This window comes from Ovis canadensis, chromosome 22 (genome assembly GCF_042477335.2).
Source record: "Ovis canadensis isolate MfBH-ARS-UI-01 breed Bighorn chromosome 22, ARS-UI_OviCan_v2, whole genome shotgun sequence".
In the NCBI taxonomy this organism is placed as follows: Eukaryota; Metazoa; Chordata; class Mammalia; order Artiodactyla; family Bovidae; genus Ovis; species Ovis canadensis.
Genome location: NC_091266.1, coordinates 34,039,182 through 34,054,905, shown reverse-complemented (window position 1 = coordinate 34,054,905; position 15,724 = coordinate 34,039,182). Strand labels below are relative to the sequence as shown.

The 15,724-nt window shown below is 40.8% G+C and overlaps 1 protein-coding gene across 1 annotated transcript in view; it reads left to right on the top strand.

Moving 5' to 3' along the window:
* The first annotated feature begins 1,257 nt into the window (after positions 1 to 1,257).
* The window catches only part of ARHGAP19 (Rho GTPase activating protein 19), a 64,497-nt gene continuing 50,030 nt past the window's right edge, over positions 1,258 to 15,724 (top strand). Inside the window, exon 1 of the mRNA XM_069568211.1 lies at positions 1,258 to 1,363. Coding sequence (XP_069424312.1) covers positions 1,308 to 1,363 — 56 coding nt within the window. The 5' untranslated portion in view covers positions 1,258 to 1,307. The remainder of the gene's footprint in view (positions 1,364 to 15,724) is intronic.

Below are 15,724 nucleotides of genomic sequence, written 5' to 3'. Positions count from 1 at the left end.
AAAGGCCACTATGTGCCATATGCCCCAGGGAGCAAAGCAGATGTAGCCTCTACTCACGTGTGGTGGGAAATCTAGTTGGGAACCCTCACATGAAATGGTCACATAAACTATATAAGTTGTGGTGAGAGGTATGAAGGAAGAGTTCAAGTGCTATGTGAAAGTTTAGTAGGGGAACTGATTTATTCAGAGGGGGCCATGGAAGGCATCTGAATAAGTGTCTTTTGTTTATTTTGGCTGCACCACTCAGCTTGTGGGGATCTTAGTTCCCTAACCAGAGATCAAACCAGGCCCCCCACAGTGGATATGCGAGTCCTAACTACTAGAGTACCTGGGAATTCCCTGAACCAGTGACTTTTAAACTGAGATGTGAAAAACAATACGGCAGGCCACCCAGGAAAAGCAACAGAGCAAAGGCTTTTGAGAAACTGAAATGTATGTGGGTAGAACTTAGTGAAAGAAAAGGAGAGTGCTGGGTGATCTTCAGGTGAAAGGTTGTCAGAGAGAACAACAGGAAAAATATCCATAGAAAACCCCAGCAGAGGAAACTAACACAGAGAAAGAAATTAATGCTTTAAGTTTACAATGGTCTAGCATCTATTGCCTCAGTTAATCCTCACCAGAAGCCTGTGAGGCAGGGAGGGAAAGCATAATTATGGTTCTTTCTCTCTTTGAGGATTAAAGCTCAGCCAGGGACAAAATTATGCAGGTTTTGGCTCCATGATTCAGATCAGAGAGGCAAACTGTGGCTTCCCTGGGAAGCCAGAAGGGAGCGGGTGGAATGAAGAAGTGACCCACTGGTATGCCGTCTGAAGAAAGCAGGCTGTGAAACAAATTTAGTAAGTACTTCTTGGCTGCCACTCTGTACCTCTGTATCAGGACAGAAAACTCATCTTGCCATTTTAGAGAGTGACTCTTGAAGTCACTTTCAAGTTCGACAATTCTGTAATTCTAAGACTTACACATCCGGACAGAATTTGAGCGTAAGCTGTATATTTCTGACTTGAAGCTAAAAGTCGGTGGAATCCGGAGTTAATCAAAATAAGAAACTACAACTCCCCGCAGGCCACGGGGCTGGGTTTCCCAACGCCGCCTCCTTGGCCCCTCTCCCCTTTCTTTTCCGCCACGACAGGGGGCCACTAATGACGGTTAGTTATTTGAATAGACCAATAATATCATGAAGCTATTCGGGTTGAGGAGGGGCGGGCAAGTTATCCAATCGTATAAAAAAGGGGGTAACACTTCAGCCAATCCAGAGGCATGAGGGTGGGGCCAGGGTTGGGGGCGGTGAAAGAAGTTTGCTGACTAAGATGGCGACTGAGGCGCAGAGTGAAGGGGAGGTGCCAGCCCGGGAGCCTGGCCGGAGGTGAGCCCAGTTCTTGGTCCAGCTGCCTAGGAAACGAGGCCGTGGGCTGGTCGTACTGACGCCTTTCTCTTGGGTCACGGTGACCCAGGGGGCCAGGCTTTGTTCCTTTTTTTTCTGCGGCGTTTCTCATCTTTGCGGCTGCAGGGACTGAGGCTCGGTGGTCTGGCGCCGGCGCTGGCCACAGCCAGGACCCTGCTTGATCCTGCCGATGCTATTGGGAGGTCCACTAGCGGGGTTGGCTGCAAATCGACCTGTTTGTGGTGGCAACGCTGCGTGCCTTTGCGCTGAGACTCATCTCGATGGTGAGGAAACAAGCCCAGAGCTGTTAAGCGAATTCCCCAACGTCGCACAGCGTGGGGAGAGAACGCTGTCAGTACTTTTTAATCTCTTCCGAGGCAGTTTATATGATTAATTCGGAGCACAGATTTGAGTGTCGTTTAGATATGGATATGAGTCCTTGGACCAGTTAAACATTTGAAAAATTTTATAGTAGTGAAAACACTTGGCATGAGATCTACCTGTTGGTAAAATTTTAAGAGTACAGTGAGTGCTGTCGACTGTAGGTAGTGTTGTGCAGCAAATCTCAAGAGCTTATTCATTTTGCTTAACTGAAACTTTAAGTAAATAGTAACTTCTCATTGCTCTTCTCCCAGCTGCTAGCAAGCCCCATTCCATTCTGTAATTCTGTGACTTTGACTATTTTAGACACCTCGTGTAAGTGGATACCTCATATAAGTGGAATCATTTGCCTTTCTGCAACTGGCTTATTTCAGTTAGCATAATGTCCTCAAGTTTCATCCATACTGTCACATACTGCAGAATTTTCTTTTGTAAAGGCGAGTAATATTCCACTCTATGCATATACCATAGTTTGCCTGTATCTATTCATATGTCCATGGACATTTAGGTTGTTGCCACATCTTGGCTATTGTTAATTGTGCCTCAGTGAACATGAGACTGCTAATAATTCTTTGAGATCCTAATTTCATACTTTTGGATAAATATGAAGAAGAGATTACTGGGTCCTAGGTAGTTCTATTTTAATTGGTTTTTTTTTTTTTTGAACTTCTAGGCTACCTGCTGCTGTTGTTTAGTCTCTTAAGTTGTGTCTGACTCTTTTGCAACCCTATAGCCCGCCAGGCTCCTCTGTCCATGGGATTTCCCAGGCAGGGATACTGGAGTGGGTTGCCAGGAGATCTTCCTGACCTAGGGATCAAACTGGTGTCTCCTGCATTGATAGGTGGATTCTTTACCACTGAGCTATGCACTGCCCTATTTTGTTTTCCTACTGACAGTGTACAAAGGTTCCAGTTTCTCCAGGTCCTCACCAACACTTTTTTTTTTTTAATCATAGCCATCCTGACAGATGTGAGATGATACCCACTGTGGTGAGGAACAAGACAAGGCTGCCCACTCTTGCCACTTCTGCTCAGCGTAGTATTGGAAGTCCTAGCCAGAGCAATTAGGCAAGAAAAAGAAACAAGGAGGGATTGAAATAAGAAAAGGAAGAATGAAGTTATTCCTCTTGGAAGACATGGTTTTGTATGTAGGAAATCCTTAAGATGCTAACAAAAAAAAAAACTATTAGAATTTATAAACAGGTTCAAGTTGCAGGATACAAAATTAACATACAAAAATCAGTTATGAGTATACACTAAGAATGAACTATCTGAAAAGGAAATTAGGAAAAGAATCATAATTATAGGAGCACTAAAAAGAATAAAATACTTGGGCCAATTTTTAAACTTCTCTCAGCTTCAGTTTCTTCATTTGTAAATGGACATAATGATGTCTAGTCCAGAGAATGTCAGTATTAAACCAGACAATCCTTTTAAAGCTGTCAGTGCTGAACCTAGTAGTTAATAACCACTCCATACTTAATAGTTTTTTGTTCTTCTAGTAGAGGAACTAAAGAACAGATCAGAGGAATCAGTTTAGGAAATCATTGCTTTGTTTCTACAGAGTGTTTTCTCCCAAGTTAGCACACTCCCAAGTTAGCTTTTCCTAGAAAGAATTTCTAGGTGGTTTTATCCCAGCTTTAAGAACTTAGTTGTCTTAATTGAGAAAATGTATATTGAAATTCAGTGAAAGAAAAAGTGAGGTCGTTCAGTTGCGTTCGACTCTGTGACCCCATGGACTGTAGACTACCACACCCCTCCATCCATGGGATATTCTGAGTACTGGAGTGGGTTGTCATTTCCTTCTCCAGAGGATCTTCCCAGCCCAGGGATCTAACCTGGGTCTCCCACCTTGTAGGCAGACGCTTTACCGTCTGAGCCACCAGGGAAGTCTTAATTCATTCTGGAATTCAGTAGAGTGAGCTTATTTACAGTGTTGTTTGTTGAGTCTCTAAGTCAAGTCTGACTCTTTTTTAAAAAAAATTAATTTTTTTTTATTGAAGGATAATTGCTGTACAAAATTTTGTTGTTTTCTGTCAAACCTCAACATGAATCTGCCATAGGTATACATATGTCCCCTCCCTTCTGAACCTCCCTCCCATCTCCCTCCCCACCCCACCCCTCTAGGTTGATATAGAGCCCTTGTTTGAGTTTCCTGAGCCATACACAGCAAATTCCTTTTGGCTATCTATTTTACATATGGGAGTCTGACTTTTTTGCCACCCTATGGGCTTTAGCCCGCCAGGCCTGTGTTGTATACATTGCCCCAGTGTAAATGAGTAAGTAAAACTTTTGATTGGTATCTGTTGGTGCTGTTTGTATTGAATAGGAGAATCCACATCCCAGAAAGCTGGGTTTGTGGGTAGCACCTGGACTCCTTACTTAGCACAGATGGGAGTGGTTGATATTCCATATTTCATATTTTATAGGGAAGAATTTTCACCTCTTGGAGCTGCCTATAAATGGTTGGGTCCTTTCCTCCCCTAGAAACTGTAGAGGGAATCGATGAGTTTGATTAGATCATCCTTTAGCCTGCTCTAAAATCTTGAATTGTGATGAAAATCTGAAGAAAAAATACCATTCGATAGCAGGAATAGTTTGAATTTCTTTAAAGGATATTGCTATTTGAATTTAAATTTGGGGCAATAGTATTAGTTACATAATCAGTCTTATTCACAGACTGTTATCTGAACCTGAAGTAATTCATAGAGAAGTTGAGTTTTCTAAGGTCTTTTTGAGGGCAGGTCATGTATGGATGTGAGAGTTGGACTGTGAAGAAAGCTGTGCACCGAAGAATTGATGCTTTTGAACTGTGGTGTTGGAGAAGACTCTTGAGAGTCCCTTGGACTGCAAGGAGATCCAACCAGTCCATTCTGAAGGAGATCAGCCCTGGGATTTCTTTGGAGGGAATGATGCTGAAGCTGAAACTCCAGTACTTTGGCCACCTCATGTGAAGAGTTGACTCATTGGAAAAGACAATGATGCTGGGAGGGATTGGGGGCAGGAGGAGAAGGGGACGACAGAGGATGAGATGGGTGGATGGCATCACTGACTCAATGGACGTGAGTTTGAGTGAACTCTGGGAGCTGGTGATGGACAGGGAAGCCCGGCGTGCTGCGATTCATGGGGTCACAAAGAGTCGAACACGACTGAGCGACTGAACTGAGCTGAACGTGTATATTTTTATTATGTATTCCCAACAATTAGGTTTGTGTAGGTAGGCTACAGTTTACTGGCCAATACTTTGGCTGCTTGGTGCAAACAGCTGACTCATTGGAAAAGACCCTGATGATTTTGAAAGATTGAAGACAAAAGGAAAGGAGGGCAGCAGAGGATGAGATGGTTGGACAGCATCACCAACTCAGTGGACATGAACTTGAGCAAACTACAGGAGATAGTGGGGACAGGGAGGCCTGGTGTCCTGTAGTCCATGGGTTCGCAAAAAGTCGGAGACGACTTACTGACTGAACAACGATAACAAGGTGGTCAGTAGTGAATGAATAATAGTTTTTGGTATTTTTAAGACAAAAATATTACCTTGTGATAAATGCCATGCAAATTACTTTATGCTGTACAGATATTAACCTTTCTAATCTTCTGTTGGTGGTATGGTCCCTTGTAGTCCATAAAGAAGAGGAAAGAATTGTCTGATTTGCACAAATCAATATATATTTGCAAGTTGAATGGAGAATATATGATCATCTGTTTAGAACTGTTTAGCTTTCTAGTTCTATTTCTTCATTATTTTAAGCCTGCATCTAATGAGGGAAATCCACAAATTGAAGCTATCTATTCTACCAGTAGTAGTATAAAAATAATAGGAAAAAAAAGTAGAGACTCTCAAGGGCCAAAGAGAGAAAAAACAAAAGCAGGAAAAGAATTATAGCCACCTACCCACATAATTGGCAGTAGGGAAATATGGCTCAGTATTTTTTTAGTTGAAAAGAGGCATAAAAAGAAAGTCCTAACTATTATTAGATGAAGAGGGGAAATTGATAACAGAGTCACAGGCTTTTTCACCTCAATATTCCCTGAAAAAAGAAACCCACTGTGAACCAGAAAAAGCAAACAAGAACATATAGGAGTGGAGGGTGGCAGAGCAAGTCATGGAAGTGATAGCATTTGTGAAAAGTTGGAGACAGTTAATATACCAGCAGTGTCTGAGTTTTGTAGCCCTGCCCATGGGACTTAGGAATAGTAGGAAACTTTGGAACAGACTTTGGGATAGTTACATCCCAGTTTGGAAATGTTTTTGGAGGATAAGGAAGGTGTCTGAAGGCGGGGAAAGTGCCCTGGATCCTGCTGAATCACTACAGTGTAGACTTCGTAAAGTCCCTTTTTAAAATTACATTGTTCTTTTCTCTTAGAAGACAGCAGTGTGGCCCTTCAAGAAAAGTGATAGACAGAACCTGTTGATCTTAGGAAGAATTTTCTATTCTCACTTGTAAAAGTAGAAAACATGGTTTAAATGTTGAATCCAGTTTTTTTGGCCGCTGAGCTGTGAGGCGTTCGAGATCTTAGTTTCCCGAACAGGGATTAAACCTGGGCCCATGGCAGCAAGAGCCCCGAGTCCTAACCACCTGACCACCAGAGAACTCCCTGAATCTAATTTTTTATTTGTACTGTCAAATTCTGTGAACTGAAATGAGGAATAGGTTCTTTAGGGATCTTTCTTGAATCAGAATCTTTTTATTTTGTATTTTTATCAGTTTATCTGGCTTAGAGAGTTTATTTACAGGCAAGGGCACTCTTGATGGAAGGAGAGGGGAAGAAGAAAATATAATTTTAAAGTTAATCTTTATAAACTGGTCAATGGCCTACCTTTCTTTGCCTCGAACCTTTAGCTTTAGAGTTTGTAAGGTTAAACAGTGTTGAAGAAGGAGGTTTCTGGGTGGTTGTGTGGAAGGTCCTCAGAGAGCAGCAGTCTTTTTGTTACTGCAAATTCAAAAAACTGTTTTATGTGTTAAACAGATTTAAGGACTGATTCCATTCAGGTTCGTAAGCCAACTGATAAGACAGTTTAGGTAATTTGCATAAAGTATATAAATGAACTTATTTACAAACCAGAAGTAGATTCATAGACATAGAAAACAAGCTTATGTTTACCAAAGGAGAAAGAACACACACTATATGTAAAATAAACAACAAGGACCTGTCCGCCAATAGCACAGGGAGCTATCTCCAGCATCTTCTAATAATCTGCAGTGGAAAAGAATCTGAAGAAAGAATACGCGTACACACATATATAACTGAAACACTTTGTCTGAAACATTGTAAATCAACTATGCTTCAGTAAAAAGAAAAAAAAAGAATATACCTGATCTGTATGTCAGGTTGTCCCATTTTATGTTTGAAAGAGACTTATTACAGTTGATTGATTAGATTATTGCTTTCTTTTGTTATTTAATCAGCACTTATCAGTACTTTCTTCCTGAAGATACCTTCTGGCTACCTTGAGTAAACCCTATTAATTACATTTTTTTAACCATGTTTCTAGAAATGCCAGAGTCCATCTATTTTGTGCTGATTTTTTGCTAGTTTTACCTGATATATCAGTCAGGGTTCAGCTAGGACACAGAAACTATACAGTAATTTGAACAAAGAAAGTTTAGTATAAAGAGTTATTGATTCTAACGGAATTGGAGTAACAAGGGATTGGCTAATAAATAAAGAGATCTCTAAAGAATTACAGATAGAAACCAGCGTCAACTATGCACTGCATATGTATATCAAATCATAATGGTGTACACTTTATAAATACTATATCTTATCATTTTGTCTGTTAATTATACGTTGATAAAGCTGGATAAAAAGAATCCACTATAATTCTTAGGGCTGAGATAGAATGTGCTAAGAAGAGATAGATACCCTAGGCCAGAGATCCCACATTGGAGCCACAGAATAGCAAAGAAATAATGTCGTAGAACTTGTTGGAAATTCACCTTCAGGAACCTTCCCGAAACCCACCACTGTAGGATACTTGGGAAAGCTATTCATAGGGAGATGTCTCAGGGATGGTTGGGTGTGGGGGTAGAAAGCAGCTGGCTGCTATAACCTGGAGCCTGTCAGTGGAGAAGTTGTGCACGCTACAGGAGCTTGCCTAGAGGAGCAGCCTGAAATCCTAAAGGGAAAGGCCCTGCCTCCTGCTCTGTCTCTGCAGTGTTCTTTATCAGTAATGCTGAATATTGTACCAGCTAGAAAACGAAGTATACTTAGAGGCTCTGGCTCCATTTTTGCAGAGTAGGCAGTGATGGATGAGAGGCAGTAAGTTGGTGACTGGCACATGGAAAATCATCTTATCTCCAAGTTCCTGGTTTCCCTTGCTGCAACACTACCTAGGTCTATTCTATAGAGAAGTATGAGGTGGAAGCTTCCATAAGCCTCTTATCCTTATCCATCAGAGGGCAGACGGAATGAAAGCCACAATCACAGAAAACTAATCAAACTGATCACATGGACCACAACCTTGTCTAACTCAGTGAGACTATGAGCCATGCCATGTAGGACCACCCAAGATGGATGGGTCATGCTGGAGATGTCTGACAAAATGTGGTCCACTAGAGAAGGGAATGGCCAACCACTTCTGTATTCTTGCCTTGAGAACCCCATGAACAGTATGAAAAGGCAAAAAGATAGGACACTGAAAGATGAATTCCCCAGGTCGGTAGGTACCCAATATGCCACTGGAGAACAGTGGAGAAATAACTCCAGAAAGAATGAAGAGACAGAGCCAAAGCAAAAACAACACCCAGTTGTGGATGTGACTGGTGATGGAAGTAAAGTCCTATGCTGTAAAGAGCAATATTGCATAGGAACCTGGAATATTAGGTCCATGAATCAAGGCAAATTGGAAGTGGTCAAACAGGAGATGGCAAGAGTGAACATCGACATTTTAATAATCAGTGAACTAAAATGGACAGGAATGGGTGAATTTAACTCAGATGACCATTATATGTACTACTGTGGGCAGGAATCTCTTAGAAGAAATGGAGTAGCTATCATAGTCAACAAAAGAGTCTGAAATGCAGTACTTGGATGCAATCTCAAAAATGACAGAATGATCTCTGTTTGTTTCCAAGGCAAATGATTCAGTATCACGGTAATCCAAGTCTATGCCCCAACCAGTACTGCTGAGGAAGCTGAAGTTGAATGGTTCTGTGAAGACCTACAAGACCTTCTAGAACTAACAGCCAAAAAAGATATCCTTTTTATTATAGGGGACTGGAATGCAAAAGGAGGAAGTCAAGAGATACCTGGAGTAACAGGCAAATTTGGCCTTGGAGTACAGCATGAAACAGGGCAAAGGCTAATAGAGTTTTGCCAAGAGAACGCACTGGTCATAGCAAACACCCTCTTCCAACAATACAAGAGAATACCATGCGTGGACATCACCAGATGGTCAACACTGAAATTAGACTGATCATATTCTTCGCAGCCAAAGATGGAGAAGCTCTATACAGTCAACAAAAACAAGACCGGGAGCTGACTGTGGCTCAGATCATGAACTCCTTATTGCCAAATTCAGACTTAAATTGAAGAAAATAGGGAAACCCACCAGATCATTCAGGTATGACCTAAATGAAATCTCTTACGATTATACAGTGGAAGTGACAAACAGATTCAAGGGATTAGATCTGAGAGACAGAGTGCCTGAAAACTGTGAATGGAGGTTCATGACACTGTACAGGAGGCAATGATTAAGACCATCCTCAAGAAAAAGGCAAAATGGCTGTCTGAGGAGGCCTTACAAATAGCTGAGAAAAGAAGAGAAGCAAAAAGCAAAGGAGAAAAGGAAAGATATACCCATTTGAAGAGTTCCAAAGAATAGCAAGGAGAGATAAGAAAGCCTTCCTCAGTGATTAATGCAAAAAAATAGAGGAAAACAATAGAATGGGAAAGACTAGAGATCTCTTCAAGAAAATTAGAGATACCAAGGGAATGTTTCGTGCAAAGATGGGCACGATAAAGGACAGAAAGGGTATGGACCTAACAGAGGCAGAAGAAGAGGTGGCAAGAATACACAGAAGAACTGTACAAAATGATTTTCATGACCCAGATAATCACAACGGTGTGATCACTCAACTAGAGCCAGACATCCTGGAATGTGAAGTCAAGTCAAGATGCTTAGGAAGCATCACTATGAACAAAGCTAGTGGAGGTGATGGAATTCCAGTTGAGCTATTTCAAATCCTGAAAGATGATGCTGTGAAAGTGCTGCACTCAGTATGCCAGCAAGTTTGGAAAACTCAGCAGTGGCCACAGGACTGGAGAAAGTCAGTTTTCATTCCAATCTCAAAGAAAGGCAATGCCAAAGAATGTTGAAACTACTGCACAATTGCACTCATCTCACACTCTAGTAAAGTAATACTCAAAATTCTCTAAGCGAGGCTTCAACAGTATGTGAACCGTGAACTGTGAACTTCCAGATATTCAAGCTGGATTTAGAAAAGGCAGAGGAACCAGAGATCAAATTGCCAATATCTGTTGGATCATTGCAAAAGCAAGAGAGTTCCAGAAAAACTTCTGCTTTATTGACTATGCCAATGCTTTTGACTATGTGGTTCACAACAAACTGTGGAAAAATCTGAAAGAGATGGGAATACCAGACCACCTTACCTGCCTCCTGAGAAATCTTGGCCTACCTACGCAAGCCAAGAAGCAACAGTTGGAACTGGACATGGAACAACAGAGTGGTTCCAAATCCAGAAAGGAGTACGTCAAGGCTGTATATTGTCACCCTGCTTATTTAGCTTATATGCAGAGTACATCATGCAACATGCTGGGCTGGATGAAGCACAAGCTGCAATGAAGATTGCCAGGAGAAGTATCAATAACCTCAGATACGCAGATGACACCACCCTTAACGGCAGAAAGTGAAGAAGTACTAAGGAGCCTCTTGATGAAAGTGAAAGAGGAGAGTGAAAAAGTTGGCTTAAAACTCAACATTGAGAAAACTAAGATCATGGCATCTGGTCCCATCACTTCATGGCTTGGGAATAGATGGGAAATCTATATAATAGCAAGTGAAGTCCGTCAGTTGTGTCCGACTCTGCGACCCCATGGATTGTAGCCTACCAGGCTCCTCCGTCCATGGGATTTTCCAGGCAAGAATACTGGAGTGGGTTGCTATTTCCTTCTTCAGGGGATCTTCCCGACTCGGGGACTGAACCCAGGTCTCCTGCATTGTAAGCATTGTAGACAGATGCTTTATTGTCTGAGCCACCAGGGAAGTCCTTAATCTATATAATCTATATATTGATAATATAAAAGATTATACATTATATGTTATATAATATATAATATTATATAATTTAAAATGTATATTTGTATATAATATTATATAATAACTATAATTATAAAATATAATGCTGCTGCTACTGCTGCTAAGTTGCTTCAGTCGTGTCCGACTCTGTGCGACCCCATAGATGGCGGCCCACCAGGCTCCCCCGTCCCTGGGATTCTCCAGGCAAGAACACTGGAGGGTGTTGCCATTTCCTTCTCCAATGCATGAAAGGGAAAAGTGAAAGTGAAGTCGCTCAGTCGTGTCCAACTCTTAGCAATCCCATAGACTGCAGCCCACCAGGCTCCTCTGTCCATGGGATGTTCCAGGCAAGAGTACTGGAGTGAGGTGCCATTGCCTTTTCCAATAAAATATAATATAATATAATATTAATATAAATATATAGAATCTATATAAAAATCGATGTAATATTTATAACCTATTCCCAAATATATGAGAAAACAATGGAAAAGGTGAGAGACTATTTTTTTGGGCTCCAGAATCACTGCAGATGGTGACTGCAGCCATGAAATTAAAAGACACTCCTTGGAAGAAAAGCCATGATCAACCTAGACAGCATATTATAAAAGCAGAGACATTAATTACTTTGCCAACAAAGGTCCGTCTAGTCAAAGCTATGGTTTGTCCAGTACTCACGTATGGATGGAAGAGTTTGACTATAAAGAAAGTTGAGCGCTGAAAAATGGATGCTTTTGAACTGTGGTGTTGGAGAAGACTCTTGGGAGTCCCATGGATTGTAAGGAGATCTAACCAGTCAATCCTAAAGGAAAGCAGTCCTAAATATTCATTGGACGGACTGATGCTGAAGCTCCAATACTTTGGCCACCTGATGTGTAGAGCTGACTCTCTGGAAAAGGCCCTGATGCTGGGAAAGATTGAAGGCGGGAGGAGCAGGGGGTGGCAGAGGATGAGATAGGTAGATAGCATCACTGTTCCATGTACATGAGGTTGAGCAAACTCTGGGAGATAGTGAAGAACAGGGAAGCTTGATGTGCTGCAGTCCATGGGGTCGCAGAGTCAGACACGATATATTGACAGAACAGCAACAACAGCATGGATCTTTGCAGTTTCAAACTTGCGAAGATCCCAGCAGATACGTTGTTTACTGATAACTTTTCCCTCAGTTAAAACAGTATGTGTCTTTGAGCAAGCTACTTTAACATTTCTTGTCTTTTTGTTTGGGGTTACTGGTATATAGTTATATGAGGTTTTAAAAACTGATGTTTATAATGATATAAAATATGTATAATTTAAAAAATAATTTTATTTATTTAAGCCCATGCACAGTGAGCATGCGTGCTTGCCAAGTCTCTTCAGTTGTGTCCAACTCTCTGCAACCCTGTGGACCATAGCCTGCTAGGCTTCTCTGTCTGTGGGATTCTCCAGACAAGAATACTGGAATGGGTTGCCATTTCCTCCTCCAGGGAATCTTCCTGACTCAGGGATCAAACCCACATCTCCTGCCGCGTCTGCACTGCAGGCAGATTCTTTCCTGCTGAGCTTATGGCCATGCTGAGTCCTTGTTGCTCCGTGGGCTCTCCTTTAGCCATGGCGAGCGGGGAGCTACTCTCTGGTTGTGGTGCACAGGCATCTCATTGTGGTGGCTTCTCTTGTTGCAGAGCATGGACTGTAGGGTGCGCAGGCTTCAGCAGTTGCCGCACATGGCTCTAGAGCACAGGCTCAATAGCTGTGGGTTGTGAGAAACTAGGAAGCATTGGAGAAGTGGTATGGAAGGGAGCAGAGCAAGAGAGTAGATGAAAACGAAAAAACGAAAATGTGGGGACAAGAGGGTGACTTCCTGTAGAGGCTGCCAGCCACAGCCACAGGGGCAGGCTTTGGAGGCAGCGCTGATGAGCCCTGTAGGATGGGGTCTTGGAGGACGGAAACTGTCCGAAGGAGGAGGTTGGGAGTCAGAGTGTTCAAGGTGAGTACGGTCAAACTCTGTCAAACCCTTCTCATCTTTAAGACCTCCTGCAAGTCTCAACTCCTTGTGTAAGAGTGAAAGATTCTCTCCTACCTCTGAATGCTTAGAGCTTTCATTATACCATGCATTCAGCAGTTAATGATCTTGTTATTGTCTTTTGTGTTACAGACTTTAGTGCCTACTGTAGGAAAACTGTTGTTCTTTTCGGTAATTTTAAAATATAGTGATAGATAAAAAAGGAACAGTTTTGTCAGAAGTCCACAAGTTTTGTGATCTACTTCATAAATAATTTTAAAAGTATGGAGTGAGTTAATGACAATACATTTTATAATGGGAAATGTGTTAGTATCAAACTATAAAACTGTATAAAGCCATAGCTTCTAAGATAACCAGATGAAAACATAAATAACAATATCAGTTATGAAATTAAATACAGGCGATTTGTCAAGCTGAACTATGAGACTGAACAATTGCTGTATGTGTCTTAATTATATCAGTACATTTGGGAAGGGGCGAACTTCATTAATTTAGAAACTATAAAGAATGACATTGGGATTACATAATGTAGAAGTTCTTCGCTTGTTTTATTTTTATGCTGAACACAATTGCAAGGATAAAACCAAGAATGTTAAAAACAATGAAATTAAAAAAAAACTCACCAAATAACAGGAAACTAAAAATTAGGAGAAGATGAGAAGCCAAGGAAGTGTACAGCAATAGTATTTAGTAACATTCTTGACATTATCTTCAAATACTTTCTGCTGTCTACGAAAGTCAAACGTTAATCAGAGAAAGCTATGTGCACTATAATAAGCCCTTTGAAATCTGACTAGGTTTTTTTTTTTTTTTTTAAATCTGACTAGCTTTTGTATGGTGAAGTCTATTTATCATTTTAAAGTTTTCTGAATTTTGGAATCTCTACAGTCTCTCACTGGTGGCAATAATAGTTTTTTTTCACTCAAATAACAAGGTCTGCTTTAATTTTTTTCCTTTGATCAGGTCATTTTGTAGTAGTTATCCTTATGACCAAGCTCTCCTTATTAGATCTGCTATTCAATCTGCTGTTTTTGTCAGGATGACCCTAAGCAAGAGATCAGTCATTTTTCAATCTGGATTTTTCATCAAATAAATACGGCTTTTAAATATTAAAAATAAATATACCAGTATGAAGCATACACTTATGTCATTGTGTTAAATTTTCATTAAAATTTAAATTGAGAGTGTGTGTATTAAGGTGTGTATGGAGGATAAAGCCTAAATTTTTCAAAGCATAACTATTTTAACTGACACAATAGTTTCTTTTTAGGAGTTAAGAAATAAAAAGTGGTCCAGTAGTTAGGTCTCTGCTTTCACTGCCAAGGTCCCAGGTTCAATCCCTGGTTGGGGAACTAAGATCTCATAAGCCCCGAGATATGGCCAAAAAAAAATAAAATAACTTTTTAAAAGTGTTGGGATATCCCAATTAAAAGAAACTGGGATATTTAAATTTAAAAAATTTCATGCACCATAAAATTTCATGTATTAGAATCCATCTTTTCAATATCACATATCTCAACAGTTGGTATCATTCAGAAAGTGTTGAGTGAGAAAAGCCAAAGTGGTGGTTGCTTAAGATTTACCACAGTGGAAAAAGCCTCATAATTACTTCCAATTTCAAAGGAGTTTTAGCAAATACCCAAAGATCTCTTTAAAATAATAACAGTTAAAGGACTAGCATCTATGTGCAAATGCAGTGAAAGAAAAATTGTTTGCAACCTAATTTTCAAGACCTCTGACAGGGGCTTCTGGGTGCCTATGTGCTAATTGTACCTATAGCTGACCATTTGTATTTTTGAAAATAGAGATAGTGGAAAACAAAATAGCATCTTATAGTATTCAGTGAAATTTAACCTTTTGGGCGCCACAGACTTAGTTTAGTTTGTTTTAGTTTGTTCCTGTACCTTACAGCTTCTTAAAATTATAAAGAACTAGGTAGATCACCAGAGAAGGCAATGGCACCCCACTCCAGTACTCTTGCCTGGAAAATCCCATGGGCGGAGGAGCCTGGTAGGCTGCAGTCCATGTCGTCACGAAGAGTCGGACACGACTGAGCGACTTCACTTTCCCTTTTCACTTTCATGCATTGGAGAAGGAAATGGCAACCCACTCCAGTGTTCTTGCCCAGAGAATCGCAGGGATGGGGGAGCCTGGTGGGCTGCCGTCTGTGGGGTCGCACAGAGTCGGACACGACTGAAGCGACTTAGCAGCAGCAGCAGCAGGTAGATCACAATTAGTTTGAATTTAAATGACACGTGAGTAACTGATTTCTTGTTTGGCTGATATGTGCCTCAGAAAAGCAACTCACTTTCTTATGCTAGCTGATGAAGAGACTTACTATTAGGTTCATTGAGTACTGACTAAGAGATTAAAACTCTTAAGAATTTTCAATATGTGAAGTTGTATAGATATGAACAGTCATGTGCCAGAGCAAAAGCATTAGCAGTCTCTTGGATAGTATCATTCTGGACTTTGAAAGAAGTGGATTTAGAAGTAGTCTTTTGAAAGGTAATCTGATCATAGGTAGAAATCCTTTGGTTTTAATTGCCTGAGACTCATGGCATTTAAAGTCTATAGGAAGAGTCTCCCGAAGCTTTGACTGTATTTTTTTGAGGGGTAAACAGCTTTTATGTAATGATAAGAGAGATACTCTTTTGTCAGTTAAGCATCCTATAGAACTTTCTCCAAATAAATAGGGAATT